The sequence below is a fragment of the Anopheles gambiae genome, chromosome 2 (genome assembly GCF_943734735.2).
Source record: "Anopheles gambiae chromosome 2, idAnoGambNW_F1_1, whole genome shotgun sequence".
In the NCBI taxonomy this organism is placed as follows: Eukaryota; Metazoa; Arthropoda; class Insecta; order Diptera; family Culicidae; genus Anopheles; species Anopheles gambiae.
The window spans coordinates 98,851,083-98,874,325 of record NC_064601.1 but is presented as its reverse complement, the minus strand read 5'-3'; the positions used below and the strand labels follow the sequence as shown (position 1 = coordinate 98,874,325).

At 45.5% G+C, this 23,243-nt stretch overlaps 4 protein-coding genes across 54 annotated transcripts in view; 2 read left to right on the top strand and 2 right to left on the bottom strand.

Moving 5' to 3' along the window:
• Positions 1 to 2,131: 2,131 nt before the first annotated feature.
• On the top strand, positions 2,132 to 4,134 carry LOC1276949 (sugar transporter SWEET1). Its single transcript, XM_316361.5, has 3 exons — positions 2,132 to 3,105; positions 3,413 to 3,532; positions 3,611 to 4,134. Exons 1-3 carry the CDS (start codon positions 2,650 to 2,652, stop codon positions 3,719 to 3,721), a joined length of 687 nt encoding a protein of 228 aa, XP_316361.2. The 5' UTR covers positions 2,132 to 2,649; the 3' UTR covers positions 3,722 to 4,134.
• A 1,612-nt stretch (positions 4,135 to 5,746) lies between these two features.
• Positions 5,747 to 7,081, bottom strand: LOC1276948 (peptidoglycan-recognition protein SC2). The gene has a single exon (XM_316360.3). The coding sequence runs from the start codon at positions 6,409 to 6,411 to the stop codon at positions 5,845 to 5,847; it is 567 nt and encodes a 188-aa protein (XP_316360.1). The 5' UTR covers positions 6,412 to 7,081; the 3' UTR covers positions 5,747 to 5,844.
• A 2,218-nt stretch (positions 7,082 to 9,299) lies between these two features.
• On the top strand, positions 9,300 to 10,813 carry LOC1276947 (peptidoglycan-recognition protein SC2). 2 transcript variants are annotated; one of them, XM_061643633.1, is made up of 3 exons: positions 9,300 to 9,329; positions 9,390 to 9,480; positions 9,547 to 10,813. In XM_061643633.1, exon 3 carries the CDS (start codon positions 10,187 to 10,189, stop codon positions 10,751 to 10,753), a length of 567 nt encoding a protein of 188 aa, XP_061499617.1. In that variant the 5' UTR covers positions 9,300 to 9,329; positions 9,390 to 9,480; positions 9,547 to 10,186; the 3' UTR covers positions 10,754 to 10,813. The 2 variants fall into 2 exon arrangements, with proteins under 2 accessions (XP_061499617.1, XP_316359.1); XM_316359.2 differs by lacking the exon at positions 9,300 to 9,329 and having other exon boundaries at positions 9,379 to 9,480.
• Positions 10,814 to 12,259: 1,446 nt separating this feature from the next.
• The window catches only part of LOC1276946 (serine/threonine-protein kinase mig-15), a 57,776-nt gene continuing 46,792 nt past the window's right edge, over positions 12,260 to 23,243 (bottom strand). For 18 of the 50 annotated variants that reach the window (XM_061643564.1, XM_061643572.1, XM_061643577.1 and 15 more), the window contains 7 exons: positions 21,897 to 22,025; positions 19,914 to 20,699; positions 19,694 to 19,849; positions 19,445 to 19,615; positions 19,216 to 19,369; positions 18,944 to 19,147; positions 12,260 to 18,856 (listed from right to left, as the gene is read on the bottom strand). In XM_061643564.1, the coding sequence (XP_061499548.1) occupies positions 18,624 to 18,856; positions 18,944 to 19,147; positions 19,216 to 19,369; positions 19,445 to 19,615; positions 19,694 to 19,849; positions 19,914 to 20,699; positions 21,897 to 22,025 (1,833 nt within the window). In that variant the 3' untranslated portion in view covers positions 12,260 to 18,623. Of the gene's footprint in view, positions 18,857 to 18,943; positions 19,154 to 19,215; positions 19,370 to 19,444; positions 19,616 to 19,693; positions 19,850 to 19,913; positions 20,700 to 21,896; positions 22,026 to 23,243 lie in introns of all 50 variants that reach the window. The other 32 variants (XM_061643614.1, XM_061643588.1, XM_061643608.1 and 29 more) reach the window with 7 other exon arrangements.

Here is a 23,243-nt window from a genome sequence, read left to right as displayed (position 1 = left end):
CCCTCTTTCCCTCTTTCCCTCTTTCCCTCCTTCCCTCTTTCTCTCTCTCCCTGCTTCCCTCCTTCCCTCCTTCCCTCCTTCCCTCTTTCCCTCCTTCCCTCTTTCCCTCTTTCCCTCTTTCCCTCTTTCCCTCCTTCCCTCCTTCCCTCCTTCCCTCCTTCCCTCCTTCCCTCCTTCCCTCTTTCCCTCCTTCCCTCTTTCCCTCTTTCCCTCCTTCCCTCTTTCCCTCTTTCCCTCCTTCCCTATTTCCCTCTTTCCCTCCTTCCCTCCTTCCCTATTTCCCTCTTTCCCTCCTTCCCTCCTTCCCTCTTTCCCTCTTTCCCTCCTTCCCTCTTTCCCTCTTTCCCTCCTTCCCTCTTTCCCTCTTTCCCTCTTTCCCTCCTTCCCTCCTTCCCTCCTTCCCTCCTTCCCTCCTTCCCTTTTTCCCTCCTTCCCTCCTTCCCTCCTTCCCTCTTTCCCTCTTTCCCTCTTTCCCTCCTTCCCTCCTTCCCTCCTTCCCTTCTTCCCCTCCCCCCCCCTCCAACCACCCCCCCTACCCCCTACCCCCTATTTAGTTTAGCACCCAACTTTTGATCACTCACTTGGTCACGACATTGTTGAGCGGAGATAATCGCGACATTCTTGGAATATACTTGGCGCGTAGGCTCTAGCAACAAAATGAGCATGCTTTCTCCCTCTATCTGCTTTGATTATCTGTCAGGTCAAACAGAGCGAGTAAACATGCTCATTTTGTTTCTTGAAACCACTCGCACGCACCGCATATCTCCCGTGACCATCGCGATGATCACCGACTGAAAATGTCGCGACCAAGTGATTGAACACGAGTTGGTTGCACACAATGTCACCAAGCATGCGATGGTCGCACCAACTGTTTGACCCTCGCCTGTGATCTTCGCAGTAGAGCTCGTGACGCTGAGATGGTTTTGTTTCAGCCAGAATTTGTCATGACTATGTCAGTGACATTTTGCAAAATTGATCTCAGCAAAAAAAAGTCGTGATATAGTGACTGACCAAGCGATGGTTGCAAACATGTCATGAGCATGTATTAGTCACAGCAATCGTTCTGAGTATCACCTTTGATTATCACAATTGAGTACGTGATGCTGATATGGATTTTGTTTCAGTCATATTTTTTTATGACATTGATAGTGACATTTTGCAGCACTGATCGTTACACAGTTTGATCGTGCGCGTAGCGAATATATCGAACGTATGCAGCCGGCTCTTGATCGCACTCATTCGGCGTGAATGGCTCACCGAGAAACGGTTTCGCTGCCAGCTCGGCCGCGCCGATTGCATCCTGCTACTGCCGCTCGTCAATGCGGTGCACCTCGAGTGCATCGACGACCGGTCCGTGGAACAGGGCATTCACAGACGATCCAGGAAAACCAGCTGAATCCCATCAACCGGGAACCAGCAACCTAAAAAAGCCGGACACCAACCATACCATTTTTTCGATCCTAAAAAAAATCCCAACAACCGGAATGATATTATCCGCACCCTCACCGTCGATCTCACAGAACAAACGGGACGAGTGCTTTCCTTTGCTTCGGATTGTTGTGAAAGTTTTCCACGTACCACTGCACAGTGGGCAACGGCCATACAAACGCCGGGATGAAAATCAATTCCTCGTGCTATTGCAGTTTTTCTTCATTCAATACAATTGCTCTTACTATACAGGGCAGTCCTATACTAAAATCGTCAAAACAGCGAATAACTTAATAATTATCGCTCACTACATTGCATTATTGCGTATCAGTTAACAGCATCGACAATAATTGTTAGGAATTAAAACGAAGGCGGAATAAGTTTCTTACTGAAAATAAATTTTTAAAGTATTACGCGCCAAAAAAGTACTGTTTTTTATGGTTGGTTTTGAAAAGAGATTAAGATTTGAAAAGAGAAAAGAGAATTAAGATAACACGTAGTAACAAAGAAATATTTTCTATTTGCTATTCTTTATGTGCGGAAACCATTAGTTAACGGTTTTAAAATGTCGTAAAGACCCCCCAAAGGCCCTTATCCACCACCTGATATTTTTAATCCACCTTGCTCCGAAGCACAACGGAATTTTTGAACGCAAAAAGCCTTTTCAACCGGTCTTGCGCTGCCTTGCGGCTCAAAATGTCAAAATTGTCCGCAGCAAAACATAAACAATCGGCGTAGGCCGCGGCGGTGAAAACACTGCACCCAACCCCACCCGAAATCCGGTCCAACAGAATCTGGCCTAACTGCGAAGTGGTTCTAGCCGACCCAGCATACCCGTCGTCCCGCACCGTTCACCCGAGACAACGTTGCCCCTTTCCCGGCCTGCAACAAGACACACTGTTCGAGGTCATTATTTCACCGAACAAACGCATCATCCACCAGCTGTGCAGAGTGAAAAAAACAACAAACACCTCCAAAAGTACCGTGCAGTGGAAGCAAGAGATAATCTTGTCCGCTTATCAGTCAGCCAGCCAAAAAGGCGTTAGATTTGATGCGCCGAAAAGAAAGGAGGTCGTTAAACGGCAGCATCACCCAATCGCTAATCGAAACTTCTCTCGAGTAACGGAGGTTCGTTACGTAAGCACAACTGCGATCGCGTGCGGTTAGTTTGTTGTTAGCAGGGTAACGCAAAATACGCACGCTTTCCCCGGACACTGGACAATGGAATCGATCGCGGTTGCACTGCAGCCGTACAAGGATACGGTCGGGCTGACGGCAGCCATCGTAACGGTGGTGCAGTTCTTTAGCGGAGTGTTGGCGCTGAACGCAATCCGTCGCCAGGGCAACACGCGCGGCTTCTCCGCCCTGCCCTTCCTGGGCGGCACCGTGTTCTGCCTGCTCAACATCCAGTTCGGCCAAATGCTGCGGGACGACGGTATGATACGGGTGAACTTTATCGGGCTGGCGCTGAACCTGCTGTACGTGTGCGGCTTCTACCTGTACACCGAGGGGCCGGCAAAAACGGCCGTCTGGGGCCAGATCGGGCTGGCCGGTGCGCTTACCGCCGGTGTGCTTTCGTACGTGCAGTACGAGGACCCGCAGCTGGTCGAGTTCCGGTTCGGTCTCATCCTGACCGGGTTGCTGTGGACCTTGGTCGGCATGCCGCTGCTCGGACTGGTAAGCGGGGAGAGAGGGGGGGGGGGGGGAGGAGCCATCTTTACAGGGTTTTGCGGGGGTTCTCATATTGTAAGAAACTTCCTAGACTCTTCTGGAAATTGATTATATGGCACCCTTTTTGGACAGGCTTTTTGGAAATTCCTATTGGATTTGTCCAACAAGAGTGCTGTACAGTCCAATTCCCATGATATTAAGTTATTTTCCCATAAAAAAGAGTCAATAAAGTGTCCCACAACTATGAGAACTCCTGGCAAATCCTGTAAGGGTAAAGTAAAAGCACACTCACCTGTGATTCCTTTTTTTTCAGGGTGACATTCTGAAGAAGAAAAGCACCGAAGGGCTTCCATTTCCCATCATCTTTCTCGGCGCGGTCGTGTCCTTCGCCTGGCTACTGTACGGTATCATACTGCGCAGCAACTTCCTGGTGGTACGTATCCTGCTGTTCCGCCCTTGCACGCTTGGGTGTGTATGCACGCTTCCTAATGATCGTTTTCTAACGCTCAAGGTACAAAATCTGATGGCCCTCGCACTGAGCGCGGTACAGCTTTCGCTGTTCATTATCTTCCCGTCGGGTGCGGCCAAACCGCCGCCTACTCCGGCCAAAAAGCGCAACTAAACACGAGGCGCGTTGTTAGGGGCAGAGAAGCTCTCTCAACTCGCTTAATGTTGGAGAGAGAGAGAGAGAAGGAGAAGAAAGGACAATAATTCCATGCTCAAAGTGATTTCTGCAAGACGCGGAGCAACGTTTTATGACAATAATACATTTTGGTGGTATAAGCTCGAAATTTAATGACAATAAGCTTGCAATACCGATACAATAAAAATGTTTAAATATATGTACAAACAACAAAAGAAAACATAAGACATAACGGAAAGACTTTAGGCAAGAAAAATGTCGCTACCATTTTCAATATTCCCTTTTTAAACGATCATACCTTATGTGCAACGCTTTGTTACGCTTCACGCTATTTTTGAAGTTAAATAAAGAAAAAATAAATCCAACAAAGACTAATTTGTCTTACACAAATCTATAGCGGCTATGAGGCTATTTTTATTCTTTGAATGACTATTTTGAAATGTAAATTTCATTATCCGATTAGATAAGGCCTACAGCAATGGGTAATCTATGTGTATCGGCACACACACACAGACAACAAGCCATAAATAGTAATTCGATAGATGAGTGGTCAAAATGCGAATCATCAGACTCGTGTATTCGTTTTCCTAGTTTTGATAGTTGTGCTTGAGCGTATGGCTTATCTTTTCTGTCTGCTGTTGCTACTGCTGCGTGTAGCGCACGATGACTTAAGGGGTTTCATTTATCGCCGTTGAAGACTGAATCCGTCCAAGGTTCAATTTACGTCGAGACTTACTTAATCGGTAATTCTTCGCAGTGGACTTATGCAGTTGATGAACTTCTAACGAAAGGACGAGTACATGAGCGCTCTAAACGTTCCTTTTCACAACTTATTTATTATTTTTCTTTTCTTTTTGTCTTTTTGCAAGTGTTTACTTACTATATTCATCGATTTGGTTTGTTTGCAGTTTTTCACTTAAGTTTTTTTCAGGTTCAGGTTTCGCGCTTACACTACCCAAATGAGCATGGCAAGGGGGTTGAAGTCTTTTGATATCAAACATTCAAACGAATGAGTCGTGAATTTCTTCAAAGAAATATCAAACGTTTGCTGACAACAGATCTAAAACACGGTATGTGTAGTGGAGCTGTAGGTTGTTCTTGTAGCTCTAACGCCTATCGACGTCCAAACGATAATGATCCCCAGCCTTCCAAGCCACTAGTACAATATTTAATGCTACACGTGTCATCTCTGGTGTCGTGTGTTTGTAAAGAATTGTTGGTTTGGTAACAATTACAACAATATTCTAAGGAAGCATCGTAAAGAAACATATGCTACCAACAAGAGGCTCGAACCGGATCTAACCTATTACTATTTGCTGTCTTTGGAATTAGTTATCATGACTTTCCAATATCTTAGATGAAACAACCTACCAAACAATACCTCAACATTTGCTAGTTAAGTTGTCTAGTTAAGCTTTTAATTTCTGGTCTGGAGCCTCGGAGTCAATATTTGTTTGTATTTGTTTAGACATTAGTAAGGATACATTTGACACTCCAGGTAGTATCATGAGGTGGTCATAGGACTAAAAGACAACCAAGAAAATCCACTGTACCAGCCCAGTGGCTTAGTTCTTAGTGTGTTATGCAGATTGCAGTTAAAGGTCTTTTATCCAAGTTAAATCATATTATCAAAACTAATCAAGATCATTGTCTGTTGAAGTTTGGTAGTAGATGTCTTGCTCCAAAAGTGCCATCACTTCCACACCAACTACGTTCCGTTGATCGATGAGAAAACTCACGTGGATTACCACCATCGGCTAACTCAAACGTCACTTGTCCCACACTGCGCACATAATGATAGTAATCTTATCAATCATCATTGCACTACCGTAATGGGATCGATTTATGGCATTCTGTTGCTGAATTGAACAACATCATCACCTGTCACAATGGTCGTAATAAATCGACCGCACCCCGTAAACCTTCACGATGGAATTCCCTTCCTGTCCCTTTGCTTTTCCAGGTGTCATCTTGAACTCCAAATACTTAAAAACAAATTCAACGTTTTCGTTTATACGACAAGGAGTTTAGTAAGCTTATATTCTATTTTGAGCAGTGGATGTTAGCGTCTTTCACTTGCAGAGAGATAGAGAGCCCCTTTCTTACACGTTCGGGTTGAAGCGCGGCCAGGTGCGGATCTCGTTGAAGAACGCATTGCCCGGGCAGGCGGTGGCGACGGCCTGACGATGTCCAATCAGCCAGTAGTTCGAGGCAATGTGGCCGAGCGACACACCGCAGGTGATCAGGTTACGGGCTGCGGTACGGGCGGCCGCATTCGGGATGGCGTTGGTGAACGTGCCGATCACGCCCATGCCGACCGAGCGATCGTTGTAGCCGGGAGCGTGAGCGCCCTGGCGGCCCCAGCCGCGTCCCTCGTAGGCCGCACCGTTCTCACCGACCAGGAAGTTGTAGCCAATGTCAGCCCAGCCGTTGCCGTCCATGTGGAAGGACTGGATGTTGCGCATCTGCTGGGCGCAGGCCGCATCGGTCGTGCAGGACGCACCGGCCGTATGGTGCATCACGACCCACGGGGCCGGACGGATCGGCAGCTGCGAGGTGCTGGCGGCACGGGCTCCCCACTGGGCGCGGGTCACGATGCGCGGGCACTGGGCCGAAACGCCCGCCAGACAGATGCTGGCCAGCACCAGAACGGTCGCGAACTTGTTCATCTTCTTGATGATCTCTTGTCGGTTACGGTGGCTACTACCAGGGCGAAACTTGATGAAAGTGAACGTGGTACTGAGGGTTTATATACACGCGGCAGCCACGCGGTTCACTGCCGCCTATCCTTCCTATCTACTATCAGCCAACCAGAATTGTCGATTACTTATCGTAATTGTACGGAAGCTCTGTTTGAGTCCCGTGCCGGCACTAATCACGCATCGCGAGCGCGTAATCTAATACGGGACTTTATCGATATCTAGCCGTCCTTCTTACTGTCGGTGTGTGGGCGAGATTCTTTACGCGAATAGCGCTCTGACGCAGTGGAAGTCTTCTTCTCGGGAGGTCTAGTCGTATTGTTAACACCAGAAATAGGCTCAGGAATTAACGCCACAATGGCAATTAAGAGCACAAGGTGGATTTCCCCAAAAAGTGCGTGAATGCCGTGTACCTCATCGAAGCTACGGTAGGGTCTTACTTACTTCGATTGTATCATATGCTCTAGAATTCTAATGATATTATTACATATTGTACAGAAAATCCCCGATGGTGAGTGCCTACATGATTAATGGTATTGATTTAATTAATTTATAGAACACTTAATTTCTGTTAAGTGTACGATAAGATAACGGAAGAGATGTTTGAAGTGGAAGACGACACTATGAACAGTTGGGTCCATGTACTAGTTGTAGCGTCATATCAAACATAAAATCCGTTTCTAGACGAAACAACAGTTTGCAGTTACAAGACTGTGTACAGCTACATGTATTTTGTAAACGGAGACAAATTTGTTTTTGCTAGGCCAAGAGGTCTCGCCAGGGGAACAACACAACCTGCACCAGTACAGTGTACAGTGTACTCTAGGCATGTGTAAAATGAACGAGAATCGCACCGTTCGAACAGTTCGGTAAAGTGAACGAACGAACGAGATTCTTAACAAAAAGAACGACCAGGACTTTTGGAAGAAACTGACTACACCGAACGCGTTCGAACGTTCCGTCAGTGTTCGACGGCACACATAAATGTGGTAATGAAACGTGCAAAATCATATTGCTTTCTCGCTCTTTCTCGCACCGTGCGAACGGGTCGTCAGAGATCAAAATGTACCCTGTTGGTGTTGAAATCGTACCCATACAACTCAATTCCTCGAACGCCGTCGAATTTGTCCAGCAGTGTTCGATACGTGTGCTGTTGGTGTGGAAATCGTATCTATACGACTGAATTCATCGAACGCGTTCGAACTGGTGTTCGATCTGTGTTCTGTTGGTGTGTAAATCGTAGCTACACAACTGAATTCATCGAACGCGTTCGAACTGGTGTTCGATCTGTGTTCTGTTGGTATGGAAATTATACCTATACAATTCAATAGATCGAGCCCGTTCAAACGGATTACTCATTGTTCGCGAATGAACTGGACTGAATTGATTGCGCTCATCATGTTGATCCATATTTAAGTAGTTTTTTTTTTAAATAGAATCCTTAAGTGTGTATAAGGCATGGGGTACAATATATGCAGGAGACATTTTTGCTCGTATTAGTTTTTTACATGCTAGTTTTTGGTCGGTTTTGCGATGGATTGTGTTGACCAGACAGCCGAGTGTTTAATGTTTTTTAAATGATTGGTTTCAACCACAGAATGAGTACTTCTTTGGCTACAGTATGCGTCTATGGTGGATAAATGAAAAAGATAACGAGCGTTCTTTATGAATAAAAACGTCATGAAACAAAGAACGAAAGAATCGTCGTTCGCGTTCGGTTCTTTTTGGTGAGCGAACTAGTTCGTTCGCGTTCGGTGAAAAGAATCGTTTTGCCCATGCCTAGTGTACTCGTATGAATGTTGAAAAAAAAAACATTACTGAAACGTTTGAATATATTAGGATTACGGTTGGTGTTTGTTTACGCTAGAAGGGGATTTATTTTTTCAAGACTTTAGCTCAATAGAGTTGGGAACAAGCAATTGGTTTGATGCTATTGGACACGTAAAATCGTAACGCTGAAGGTAGGTTGTAGTGACATTAAGTGTTAAATCGAGATGTGGAAAGAGGAGAAACCTATTCCTTTGAGGGATACAATATCAGCCACTCAACGCCTGATGTATATGCTTGACTTCCAAGCGCTTTGAGAAATGGTGCTGTTGTAACGTTTAAAACTTGTACAATTTTATTTAACACCACATATCAAATATGTATTAACAATTCACAATAGGTGTAGCACGCACCTCTGACTCTTATCGCGGTCCGTAAGAGAGAGCGCTTGTGCGTGTATCGGTCTCTTCCATAATACAGGAGACCGATCACCATCTCTTCGGCTTCCAGGGGAAGGCAACCTTTTTTGTCGCACACAACAGGGTAGGTGAGGGGGGCGGGTTGTGGGTTGTGGACCTCATCTAAACTATATGCAAGAAGGAAGATGATCGAACTGCAACAACTACATGCCACGTTCTATCTTACCCTCGAGGATATGCTTGTCGCTTACGTTGAAGAGATTGTAGGAAGTTAACAAATAAGCTTCCCAAAACACAATATCTACTAGTTCAGCAGCTCCATTCGGTCCACCATTGAGTTTTAAAGCTCCATATGATCGCATAGCTAGGGTGCCAACTTTAGGAGACATTACAGGCTCGCTTGGAATTCCGGTTAAGCTGACCTGTCATTGAGCAAAATTCCATTTCAAGTGACAGAAGTTGTATTTAAATTTGTATTTCTGTCAAAATTGTATGTCCCGAGGATTGCGCCTTTGTCTGCCAATCAATTATCCGGACCTTAATGATGGATGCCTCTACGCTGTCTTGTCACCTCAACCACTACGCCGACCACTCTTGATGGCCTACCACTAAGCACATCTGTCTTTGTAGACGGCCTAAATGAGATTTGGACAGTGTCTATGTCTCAGAAGCTCGATGAACTGCAGAAGAGGTGCAGAAGTTGTGAGTACTGTACCTATAACGGAAAAATATAACCCCAGCTACAGAATTACCTATTTGTAGTTATAGCTGCCTTCATCCTTGACCGGAATTGGGTGGAATTTTGGACATCTTCAAACGTGTGTTCATCTATTCGTACGACACAAATACGCAGGTCTGTATTTGTAATCAAAGTATAAAACTTTTGCTCTCTATTCTATCTTCTATCTTCTTCTATAAGTTGTCTTGCTTAGAATCTATTGCCGAACTTAAGGGGGCAGAGCACGATGTCAGCAAGCACGCAAGTTGATCCAATTAATGCTGTACACAAGAGGTAGAACGATAATCCACTTTTGATAGGCAGATGTAATGTAAACAAACAACAATACGAAGTAGCGCCCATCTAATCGGAGCAAATGGTTTAAATATGTAACCGATAGCTAGGTGGGTCGATGGCATATTCTAGATTTTACGCGCCGTAAAACAATATCAGCAAACAAAAGTAATGCAAACTGGCCGGTAAAAACACAGCTCGTGACGTCACTCAACTGGAGTTGGTACACTTATCTTATCGAGCACACGACTCTACTACCGCTGCCGGTAGTCCTTGCGGGAGTCCAATCGTGCCGTATTGTACTGGTTAACGGCTTAATCTGATCCAAGCGTGTGTTTATCGTTGCCCAAAATATGCAGCGTGACGTAGTATGGGTCGATTTTCACACGGCACGCTCTTATTTTACGGGACATTCCCAGCAAACCCTGTTTGCCTAGCTGGTGACTCCCCGATAACGAATAATTGAATGTCTATAAAACGTGCGGATTAGGGGCCCGCAGGACAACATTTCCACTGCAACCCGCACAACTGCTAGAAGTGTACAACGATGAACAAGTTCGCGACCGTTCTGGTGCTGGCCAGCATCTGCCTGGCGGGCGTTTCGGCCCAGTGCCCGCGCATCGTGACCCGCGCCCAGTGGGGAGCCCGTGCCGCCAACACCGCCCAGCTGCCGATCCGTCCGGCCCCGTGGGTCGTGATGCACCATACGGCCGGTGCGGCCTGCACGACCGATGCGGCCTGCGCCCAGCAGATGCGCAACATCCAGTCCTTCCACATGGACGGCAACGGCTGGGCTGACATTGGCTACAACTTCCTGGTCGGTGAGAACGGTGCGGCGTACGAGGGACGCGGCTGGGGCCGCCAGGGCGCTCACGCTCCCGGCTACAACGATCGCTCGGTCGGCATGGGCGTGATTGGCACGTTCACCAACGGCATCCCGAATGCGGCCGCCCGCAACGCTGCCCAGCAGCTGATCAGCTGTGGTGTGTCGCTCGGCCACATTGCCTCGAACTACTGGCTGATCGGACATCGTCAGGCCGTTGCCACTGCCTGCCCCGGAAATGCCTTCTTCAACGAGATCCGAAACTGGCCGCGCTTCAACCCGAACGTGTAAAAGTTGTGTTTATTGAAGACTGTGTTGGTTGTTCAATATAGAATGGAATAAGTGCATTCACTATGTGTTTACCTTGGTTTGGAGAGATTAGAAAGAAACGTAGCTTAATGTGGGGTAGTCTAGCTGTAGGACTCATTGTGATTCCTTTTTTGCACAAACTTCCAACCTTAGGGCTAATCTCATCGTTGTGCTAATCAGATTAGTCGTATCATTACAACAACGGTAACACTTTAACTCATATCTCATTGCGATAACAACTCAAGTGGGTATTCCAATCAACCATAAACAGGAGCTGACGGTTGCAAATAACAAATTAAAAGTAGCAACGAATAATGAATCTTGCACAAAAAAGAATATTCCAACAAGATGCTTCATTTAATCCCTTGACATGAATACAAGGAGGGACTTTATAAAGTAATAAAAGAAATAGTAAAATTGGGTTAAACCCACAGTACACAACCATTGTGTTAAGAACTAATGCATGTACAACATGCTGGGTCACAATTAATTTGTGATAATTAAAGATAAGAAGGTTTGGTAGATAAGTATAATACAATTTTGAGTCAGGAACCACTTCTGGCGAATTCTGTTCAATGAGCAGCTTGCAGAGCTCCTCCGACCATTGCCAGGAATTTGCCATGCCCATGAAGACGGAAGCAAATGGTCAAACGAAACGTAACTGAAAAGGGTTTACATTTGCGTTCGGTTGAGTCTGAGGACTAAATAATTTCTCTAAAAAATAGTTTGAAAGTGCAGCTGAGCTTCCGTTGCTTTGAAGTAATTTGTGTAACCTTATGGAAGCATGGACTGGGTAGTCAGAACGACCTGATAAATGGCGGTTAAGTTTCGGTAGTAGAGAAATTGTTTAACAACTAGTTTTTGTTAACTAATTTGTATTCTACAATAACTCCTACAGTGATAGTACATGTAGGAATCTATCGCAAAACAAATGAAGGCATAATGTGCTCGAAGCAATTAGACAGGAACTTGAGTAAAAGATAGTTGGACCAGTAGGATTTAAATATATATTTCATAACCATCGTTTCGGAATTTCCCATAAACCTGCACAATGCTGTATGGTGAAATTTTTTACACAGGGAAAGCGATGCTTATGTCACGCATTTTAAATGGTACAGCTAAATTCAATAATAATATGCAAGAAATATTCAGGCAAGCACATCAATCCTATTAGGTGTGCAACTTTCTACCGTCGTAGTCAGTGATATTAATAATGGTCCGCCTGGTCTGTAAAATTATCTCATAACCATTGCAGTGTAATAAAAGTTTACGGGAACATCAACAAAATAGCCAAAGTGAGGATAACAAAAGATTATAAGTACATAAAACGACTTTGACTAACTTTGTAGCTTAGAATGATTATTTAATGACTCCATTAATGACACAGAAACTGAAGATCACTTACTGTCCTGCGAATATAAAACTGAACTTAAGTTAAAGTAATCACCCATAAACATGTTTCTCAGTAAAACCACAAAAACCGAACCATTTAAGCTACTTCTAGATCGTGCACGATCGTTTATTAGACCTTAAATACGTAATCTTCCTTACAAACTATAAACCAACCAAGCGTAGCTAAACAGAGACTTCTCCCTCCAACGGGTGTATCACACAAACTCGTTGACATTGATTTTATCATATCATATCCAACCTCTATCCGCTCCACTGTCATCGATTCGCCCATGAAGGTGTTCTAACAAGTTCTGGAGCCTCACAATAAACTGCGATCGACGTTCGTCTAATTCGCACACGACATCGCTTGGTAATGGCAATAATTACACCCCAAGGATCGCTTCAGTCGCCCGCTCAAGGATGTTTCGCAGCGCAGCACGCGGTTCGTGTTGGTTCTAACGACGGTAACATGTGCTTATAGGTGGGTAGAGGCACGCGTCATCGATGATTGGACGATTCCGGCGATAAAGTGCGGGAGAGTACAAAGTACTAAGGCAAATAACACATCGAGACGATTCAATCGACAGCATGACTTGTAACGTGCCATGCGTATCGGGGGGGTACACTTCACATTCTATGGAGAACCACTTTTTGTTGCGGGATGTTATCTGTACGGTCGTTCCAGCAGGGAAGAAGTGGGACAGACGGTGCGGGAATCACCACCATCGCCGTAAGTACACCAGGCGCTGGGTATTACGGCACCGAGCAAAAATTTCAGAACCCTTCGTAACGCACTCATCCTGACCGGTCGCGTATTGATGAGTGTAGCACTTCCGGCACACGCGGGCACAGACACTCCACAGTTGAATAACAACAACGGGCAACAGCGAGACGAACGGTTGAAGTGGGGTTGCACTTGAAAAACGCACACACGGTGAGAAGTGTGCCGTCTACGCGGCGGGTGCGCCTTCAAGTTCAGCGAGGCACACGCGCACAAGCAGAGCCGGTGTTGTTTTGTGTCACGCTGAGGCGGTGACCTTCCCTAAAGGTCTTCTCGCGCACGCTGTAATTCTACACCGACCGGTCGGTTGGATCGTTCGCCGCAGACTGTGGTGCGCGCGTTCGGAACGGATAGTGCGTGGCTCTGGATCTCGGGGCATTAGGTTATCCCCACCCATCTCAGCGCGTTGGGATTTTGGTGCCAATGCGAGACCTGTCTTATCAGGCGATCATCTCTCGTGTGGAATACGTTTAAAAGGGTAATGAGGCGCCGCTTCGGTGACATGCTTGATGACAGCCATACGCGGAAGGAAGTAAGGCATTTTGGACGATAAACGCTTCTTCCCAACGTGTGAGGTGATGTTGCTTTAGTCTCAAAAAAAAAGCCGTATGATGGATTACCCCAGTTGGAACGATCAGATAACGATCAGCTTAAGTTCAAGAGAAAGTACTTATGATTCGGTACTCAAAATTGGGTCAAACGGAAACTCTTGAGTCAGCGCTGGAGCACTTTTAAATCACACTCAGGATAAAGTATGGCAAGTATTATAAACTTTGCAAAACCCATTCCTTCGCGGATTGGTGAGCATATTAAAGACGCAGTTGATTCCACCGGCAGTACGCTTAAACTGGTTTTGCTGAGCGGCTTTTACGACGGTCACTGACCGGTTTGGAGAAAGGGAAAGCTTTAGGCTATATTTTTGGCAACCTTTTGATTCCTTCGTGCTGTGGTTGTTTTTTGTTTTGCCCACATTAATCTGCATCGGTTAGCGCGAAAGGGTCGAAATTCTTCTCTCCTTCTACTTTCACGCTCTGACGACACACGCTGGGAGAAACGGTTTTGTTGTTTAACGCTTGCGGGGATGCGGCTTACAGGGAGATAGATAAAACGTGGGAGTGTTCCGCATAGTTTTTGACATTCAGCGATCATACAAGATGACGCAAACAGATCCTGAATTCAGCGTAGGATTGAATAATCTGATGTTCTTATATTCTGTCTCGCGTTTGAGCACTTTTTGTACAGCGAGGCTAATTAAAAGAAGATCCTTACATCGAAAACACAGGAATCATTTAGACTTTGTAGGAGCCGGCACGTCCATGCCACATGCCGCTAAAGGACCAACTTTGCGCAGTATATGATCAGAGGTTTAGGAGACTCCGATTCGACTCCGATAAATTCGGAATCGACTCCGCAAGGTAGGTCCGCGCTTCAATATCCGGAATCATTCGGAATCGTCCGGAGCCGTACGGAGTCCCCCGGAGTCGCCCGGAGTCGCCCGGAGTCGCCCGGAGTCGGAGTCATCCGGAGTCGTTCGGAGTCCTTCGGAGCCGTTCGGAGTCGTCCGGAGTCGCCCGGAGTCGGAGTCGTCCGGAGTCATTCGGAGTCGTCCGGAGTCGTCCGGATTCGTTCGGAGCCGTTCGGAGTCGTCGACTCCGGACGACTCCGGACGACTCCGGTCGGCTCCGGACGACTCCGGTCGACTCCGGACGACTCCAAACGACTCCGTCTCCGGGCGGATTTAGTGGTTTCATTTAGCCGGAGTCGGAATCGGACTAACAATAGTCGGAGTCGGATCGGAGTCGTGGGTGCGCTCCATACAGCACATCACTAATTGACATATATAATGTCGCATGAATGAATAAAAAAAACTAATCAATTTTAATCTACTTAAAAATGTACAGTAGAGCATTACTTCTGAAACAATTTCTCGGATCAGGAAGTCTTTCATTGATTTTGTAAGAATTTAGGATAAACTGAGGATTTTCGAACACTTATCCCACGAACCCAATGTTCACAATACAAGAAAAAATCATAATGAAATAAAGTAAAGTGAACTTACCGTAGAAGCGTTGATTCCGTTTGATTGTGGGTCGCAAACATCGCAACGTTGAACGATTCCGCTGCTTTCTTTTCGCGTCATCATGGCTGACAGGCACAAGGCACAAATCCTGTACACGTACGCATACGTTTTCTCAGGACTTACATGTTCTTGCCGATAATTTTATTTCCCACCGCGCACTATTCTTGCTGTTCTATACACATATATACCTCATTCGCCTTGGTATCGCTTTGCTGGTTTACGCTGTGTTTACGCACGCCACCATCAATTGTATTGTGATCGGTGTGGTTGGCGCCACTGCTGATACCAGCAGCTGATACACCTGCACGTGTTCGTTCGTTCCTGGCTAAACTGTCCTGCGCGGTCGAACAGCACTTGTTCTATTAATGCTTTTGCGCAAATTCTTTCGTCGACCCTCTTCCCCCGTCGACACTCATATGCTTTGTTCTTCTGTTCATTCCAAATCATCTTACTTGCTACGGGTTTCCTAATGCAAAAAACAGAGAGATAGAGAGATAGAATGATTTTGCTGATGAGTTTTGATTGTATGTTTATGTGTAGCTGTGTGTGTGTGTGTTTATGTGTCGTTCAGTGTATATGGATGTGTATGACTGTATCCTTTTCACCTCATCATCGTTTGCTTCTTCTTCGTGTTTCAATATGTGTTCTAATGTAGGCGTGTATGATTACGTGAATGATGCACCTGCACACTGACGTGTGTCGTGTTGTCCACAAGCATAGGTCTCCTCCCCCCTTCCATTTATTCCTACCACTTTTCTGCGCTTATGGATTGGAAAGCGGGCTGCCTCTATACCTCTTCATCCACACCGCCATGCATGCATGCACATTCAAATATATCCCGCGGTCGGGTTTACAATGATAAAAAAAACCGATAAAACTAGGAGGTGAGCGCGCGCGATGAATGCTTTCTCTTTTCTGCTTCTTATGTCGTCTTGTTGATTTTCTTCTCTCCTTCCTATCCGCCACTCTGTTTCTTACAACTTCTAAAGGTTATCGTTTCGTTACGTTTCGCGAGCTTGCCGTCGCACAATGTGCGTTCTCTAACCCTGCATCGATTATACTTCCTTACACACTTTGTGTTGTTTTACTTCTTTCTTTCTTTCGTTCTTTTTTGTTTGTTCTACCATGTTGTCACCTTTCTTGGTGAGCCGATTTGCTGACACAATGCATAACTCTAGCTTATATTGCTGCATATAGCTCCAATCGAACATTGCCACACTTCTTACTTCCTTAATTGTTCACACTGTTTCGAGCTGTTTTTTTCTTCAATTTACTTAACTTGTAGTTTTGTTTTGTTCTTTTCTTTCAGCAATTATACTTCGAGCTATATAAGAGAGAAAAAAATAAAATACTATCGTCTGGTTACCTTTATGTATATATATATGTATATAATAAGCATATGTATATGAAAACAAACGAAAAAATAAAGGAAAACAAATAAAGATGGAGAAAAACTATAAAACTGAAAACAAAAATAAACTCTCTGCACCTCTGATTACGCTCTTGCTCCTAAGCGGGCAGGAGAGGAGTACATACACCACGGTGTACTACTATCGTTTCCACCGCGATTGTTTCAAACCCCCTCAACTCGGCTTGGCTGTGGCATCTATTTATACTGCGCTAATTCACCAACATGACTTCTTTTTTTTCCTCGAACAGAACGGAAGGATGCTTCGTTTTGGATAGTCCCAAAATCGCCACTGTTCGTTGCGCAGTTATACCCACCATACTATCACGCTATTGCTTAACTAACAAATTCCCTGTGTCGCACACACTGCAGTAGCACGTGCACGCGCCGTACCACGGCTCGGTGCGTGAAATAATGCTTAAAGCAACGAGAGGAAAACAAAACTCGACTTTAGTGCGAACTGGTTGCATGAAAAAAAGGTTAAGGAGCAGCGGAAAAGACTCCTCACGCGCACCGTACATCTGTGTAGTACTATCATCGCTCAAATATTACCTGCGACTTGGTTCGTTCTATGCTTCGACCCTCTTCACCACACATGTGCGACACAACTAATCGGTACCATCCAATCAATCAATTCTACAGAGCGATGCACATGAAATTAATTGTTACGAGGGAAAATGCTATGGCGTGAATGATTGTTTTACGATTATAGATAGAAGTAGGAGTGAGTAAAACATTTCAAAAACAGTCTCCCGCTCCCCTCCTCACACCATGCTTAGGTACGAATTTTTCTTTTCTCCAGATTAAAATTCGATTATAACTCACTACTACCGGTACTACCAAATACGGGTAAAAACGTAAACACGGCATAAGTTGGAAGATATGCTCGGCCCTGAACCAAACACGGTATATATCTCGTTTCCCTGACCCTCTTTTGTTTGCCCCACCCTACACATTCTGTGATTCACGCTGTCGGTGATCGTGCAAAAAGGATAGTGTAACTGACTGCATGGAAACTTACGAAGAAAAGGGAAAGAACACTCGTTTCTTAGCTATTCTTTGCTACACTACGTTCCCAAATTAGTCGTTTTTTTCTTCCTTTTTACGCCTTCGATTTCGACTACGCCAACCCAGTGTCGCATAATAATTGATTGCCCCTCCTCCTTTCGTGTATCTGCCTATTCCGATATATACCTCTCACGGCTTTCGGTTGTACCGTGTACCTAGAAAAATGCTAACCTTGAATAATACCAGAGATGAGGGAAAATGCCCAAAAACCGATACACGACGGGATCGCATCTGCCGCATCATTTAGAATGCAACATGCAACGTGCGCGGTGTTACGTGAGGGGTATGCCATAACACACATATACACTAGCACCAAACGGGGGCAACAACAATTCTAACGCAACTGCGGAGCGGGGCAATTGGGAGCGATCGCACAGTCCCGCCTGGGAAAATGCGCTCATAAGACAGAATTGCTGCTGTGTATGGTACGGTGTCACCAACGTCATCCGATGCACACTGTAATGACGCGTTCGCTAACTTCAACCCTATTGCACAAAATGCGATGCAACAAGGGGCGGTAGAGAGGGAGGTGTAACTAATCGCACCGTGTTTTTTTTGCCACCCAACGGTACGCCGCACTGGCGCCACTACTAGCCCCGGATAATAATGTTACCTAACTTGGTTATCTATTCCGCGTTGTCTACACTTCGGTCAGAGCGTTTGCTCTCACTTTCTGCTTGTTGTTCGATTCTGCTCGGCTATAATTCGTTTCTAGTTTCATTTCTGTGTATTTGTGTGTGTTTCTGTTGCTGTATCATAATTGTTTCGGCAATTATGTACTTTGTTGCTGCTGTTTTTCCCACTTTGTTGGGTTTTGTTCTGTTCGGCTTCTGCTGCTGCTTCGTCGGCTAATAATTAGTTTACATGTTTTGCTACTATTTCTAGAGTAAAAAGTTTTCCTGCGCACTGTACTTTCATTATTATTTTGTTGCTTTTGTTGCTGCTGCTGTTTTGAATTGTTCCGTCGCAACTCTACTACCCTTGTGTGTATCCTGTAGGTGAGTGATGTTTGCAACGATACTGCTGCAAACGCAGCAGAGCATTGAGAATTGTTTCTACGTCTCTCTTCTACAACTCACTGTTACACACAGTCTCCTTATCGATTTTCGGGCTCAAACTCATCCTATTTTCCAAATGACCACACCAGGCTGCACACACACGCACATAGGCGATTTATGTGCTCTACCAGTTGGCCATGCCCGGTTTGTTCAACGTCATGAAGTAGATCTGACAGGATGAGCCGCCTTTGGCACTGCTGAAGAAAACCTTGTCGTTCCGCTCGCACAGGAACTTGAGACGCTGCGCCTTTTTGTGCATAAACACACCGTCCAGGTGGCCGGTTTCTACCGAACGAATCTAAAAAAAAAACGGAATCGGCAAACAAAGCGAGTTAGCATCACGTTTATTGTATCGTCAACCACCACGGCATCAACAAACACTCACCTCGATTGCTTTGTTGCCCCAGCCCATGATCTGGCCGGTGCCGATGTACGCGACGGAGGTTGGCATTTCGCCCCACTGCAGCACGATGTTCTTCGACACCCGGCCCATCGTGTTGACGTAGACACCTTCGTTGTCGTAGCAAAGCAGCAGCTGCATACCGTTCGAGTTCGGCAGCGTTACGATACAGTGTGGCGAAATTGGACCCTGAGTCTGAAGGAGAGTTTGTCGGAGCGTTATTAGAACGTCGGACACCTGTCGGATAAAGTTTGCACTTACATGCTTAGGAAGATAGATATCGTAAACGGTAGCCGAGTCGAGATCGACCGCATGGAAACCTTCCGCCGACCCGTAGATGACCTTTAGCCGCGTCTGCTCCTCCACGGTCAGATCGACCAACAGTGGGCGATGCATCAGCTCTCCGAAGCTCTAAAAAAACAGGAGAAAAAAAAGAATATTATTCGTATCCTTCTGTCCACATCTTCCCCCGGCTTTCCTGCTTACCTTAAAAGCCATAAACTTATGGTAGGGCTTCGGGGCCCAGGCGTAGATCTCGATCGAGTCCTTCAGAGCGATCACGAGGAACTTGATCCGCTCGTACTTGACGATCTTGAAATGCACTGCACCCTGCAGATCACCGACATTGATCCAGCCGTTGCGGCGTTCCACTTGTTGCTGAAAGGAAGCAAAAGGAACACGAGAAACATTAAACATCTGCAGCACGGCACGGAACGATCTCTGCAGATGACTTACATCCGTCAGCCCGTCGGTGCGCAGAATCTTTGACTTGAGCCAGGACAGGTAGTAGACGCGGACACGGTTCTTCTTGCCCGAGATGGTCACCAGTATGTTCTGGCCTTCGAGCACCTCCATCTGCTGGAACCGCCGACGGGATATCAGCTGGTACACCTGCAAGCGAATGATGGCAATGTAGTCCATGGCCTGTATCTTTGGTCTTTTTGCGTTTGCCTACCTTGCCCTGGCCGGAGCGATCGAGCAACATCAGCCCGTTCTCCGTGCCGATCAGCAAATTGACACCCCACAGGGCCGCGCACAGTATCTCGGAGTTGAAACGCTTCTTGTACTTCCGTATTTCGGGCGTATCACTCGTTGCATCGTGCGACGTCGGCGTCACGTTCACGTTCACGTGACTCTCGCGCCGTGATGCGGCCGATCCACCGGACTGTGCGCCAAAGCCGAACGTGAGGAAGCTGCGCTGCTTCTGTTGTAGCGCGAGCGAGAATGGCGACACCGGGAGCGGTTGTTGTTGTGGCGATGGTTGTTGTGCAGCACCGGACGATTGTTGTTGGTGGTTCGCGTTCCCATTCGCACCGGGAAGCAGATGCACCGGCATCGTCCCCATTGGCAGATGATGTTGCATTTGATGATGGTGGGGCGATGGTTGGTGGTATTGTTGATGGTAGGGAGGAGGTAGTAAATGATTGTTATTGAGCAGTTTATGATTAACGACGACCGCGCTACTACTACTATTACTACTACTGCTTAGGAGTCTAGTGTTAATCGAATGGTTGGGACTGTTGTTGCGGGAGGACGACGAGTTCGACACGGTCGAGTGGGGCGAAGCGTTCCCCCGACTGCCGGGAGTAGTAGTAGCCGGGCCAGCAGCGCTTAGGTTGTTGGTGGTGGTGGTGTTGGTGGTTGCGCTATTGGTACTGTTTGGAGCTGGAAGGAAGGGTTTGGGTTGCATGCTACCAGGGACGAGGTTGGACTGAACGGACGCGTTAACAGCGGCCCGATACTGGTTTGGGACGCAGCAGCCGCCGCCGGGTTTCGTACCGTTATTGTCGAGTTTAAAGGTACGATATTGCAATTACATTAATACGTTACGCGTTACGAGGGGGTTAAATAGATGTTTTTTTTTGTGGTTGTATTTGTTTAATTTTATTTGCATTTTAAAGCATTGCAATTGTAACGTTTACACAAACAATACGCGATTGGAAGTGGTAGTTGTGAGTAGCAGTAGTTGTAAAATAAAAGTAAAAGAAAACATAATTAGTAAAATGTTTAATTAAAATTAGAGGAAACATATTAAAAAGGCGATGAGAAAGCAAGTGAAAGCAAAACAGAAGGTAGATGAAACAGAAGGAACTAATAAAGTGAAGCAGGATAGAACAAAAAGATAGAAATGGTAAATGTATTGAAATGTTCAAAATAAGACCATCACCAAAATTTATAAAGCACACATACGAAGATATAAAAAATAAAGCACGTAAAATTAGTGAACATGAAAACTTAAAAGGGATAACAAACTAATGGGTGAAATAAACAAAAAGAACTAACAAAAAAACGTTACATGAAAACATAAAAGTATGAAAGTTTTGGCATATTTTAGTTGCCGTTTCTTTTCCAATTGGAACATTTGAATGATACTTCATACATTATATTTTATTTTTTAATTACAATTTTATGAAAGAGAGGAAGATTTTTAATACATTTAAACCCTTCTAATAACGCGAGCAACATCGCTTCAGATCAGCCACACAATAACAAAAGCGCGACCCAGATACCACCAACAACCGCGAAGCAATATTCGATAAGATTGTGAGAAGAAGTGTGCAATGGGAGCAGAATTGCAGTAAAGAAGATGAATTTGGCTTTCGTTGTGGATTATTCAACGGGAACACACTTCCCCTAAACCAGTGCCAGAGTAAATGGACGGTCTCGAAGGTAACTAAGCATATTAAAGGGCAGAGGGAGCGAAGGATGAGGCATTGAAGCGTGAAGGATATTTCGTTATGGAAAGCGCTGTGGGTACACCCATCGAAAGCAAGGAATGTGATGCAGAGCAATGCTGCGAGGATCAAACTCGTGTGTGTATGCGCCAGCATAGATAGTAGGGGATATGTTGTAGGGGAAGGGAAAGCGGTCTGTGAAGTTCAAGCGTTCAACCATCGTACGTACACACGCGTACACCACCTCCCCCAGTCACACTTACCTCTTCGCTGGCGGACTTGTCATGTCTGGGAGGCGTCGCCGGTGAAGCTTGACTAAGTAGATCCGGCAGGACGCTGCTCGTTCGCTGGCCGGGCGTACCGAGGCTACTATTCTCACCCGAGCGATTCTTCTGCGTCCAAGGGTACGGTTATCGGGTGGCGGCATTTTTACGTGATTTGATCGATGTGCGTGCGAGGAAGGGTTTTGATTTTTTTTTTTGATCCACAGGAAAAGGGAAGAGAAGAAAAAACTCATTAGTGATCAATGGTAGCAGTAGCGTTTTTTTAAATAGTGCACACGGTAAAACACTCCGCGGCGGCACAGAAACATTGTGATAGAAAAAACAGAGATGAACGAAACAAATTGTTGAATGCAAGTAACAATATGTAATCAGATCGTACTGAAACAAAACGAAAAACGGAAATATGGAACGAAACTTTGTAAAAGGGATTTATTAAAGATCGAGATGGTTTAGAAACACAGGGTTAATGTTGCATTATTGTTTGTTATAGGTTAAAAGCGGCAAAGTTTTGGGTGGTAGTAGAAGCGTGTTTAAGTGTGTGTGTGTGTGTGTATCACACTGAGTAACAACGGAAGAGGAAGAAAACATGACGCAAACGAAAGCAGCATAAGAATGAGATGGATGGAAATTAAAAGAGTAAGTGAACGCGTAAACATTTTGGGTGAGATGAGTTGTGGAGATTTTCCAGAGTGCCACAAAACGCAATTGGTTGCACAGAAAAGCGTTAGCCAGTTAATTGTGTATTTTCCTGTCGGAAAAAGTGTATCTTCCTATTGCATGGAACTGTAACACTGCGGACCACTGTTAATAAGAAATGGGTTTTGCGGTAAGAAAACACAGGCCCCCCCTTTAGGCAGCCGGTGGCCTAACATAGTTAGATGAGCATGTCACGCAAAACACGTGGTACCCGGGAGGATGGTATTGGACGGTTTTGGAAAGATTGTCTGAAAACAAATCACAAATCGTTCTACAGACAGCGAAATCTGCAGGAAAAAAGTATTCATCCTTGTTAAAATAAAATTAGCAACAAATGAGGGGGGAGGACAAAAACACGGAGAGCTAAACACGACCGCAATACAAATGGTGGAAGAAGTTTGACACTAATTATCCTGCTCGAAACGACGACACGCGAAACATTGTTGCTCTCAGAAAGGACGCTAAGGGACCAATAATAATTCTGGGAAAAATAACAACCCAAGAACGAGTTGGGCGCTTCTCGGCTGAACTCATTAGCTGTCGGGAGTCCAAATACTATAAGTCGATGTCTTATTATTATTTGGTTAGTACTACTGCATCACAGGTGGGTTAGTGTTCGAACATACATAA

Bases quoted from the DNA above. Each gene is read 5' to 3' on its own strand.
- LOC1276947 (XM_061643633.1), top strand. From the start codon at position 10,187: ATGAACAAGTTCGCGACCGTTCTGGTGCTGGCCAGCATCTGCCTGGCG.
- LOC1276948 (XM_316360.3), bottom strand. From the start codon at position 6,411: ATGAACAAGTTCGCGACCGTTCTGGTGCTGGCCAGCATCTGTCTGGCG.
- LOC1276949 (XM_316361.5), top strand. From the start codon at position 2,650: ATGGAATCGATCGCGGTTGCACTGCAGCCGTACAAGGATACGGTCGGG. The intron at 3,106-3,412 runs GTAAGCGGGGAG...CTTTTTTTTCAG, and splicing joins GCATGCCGCTGCTCGGACTG to GGTGACATTCTGAAGAAGAA. The intron at 3,533-3,610 runs GTACGTATCCTG...CTAACGCTCAAG, and splicing joins TGCGCAGCAACTTCCTGGTG to GTACAAAATCTGATGGCCCT.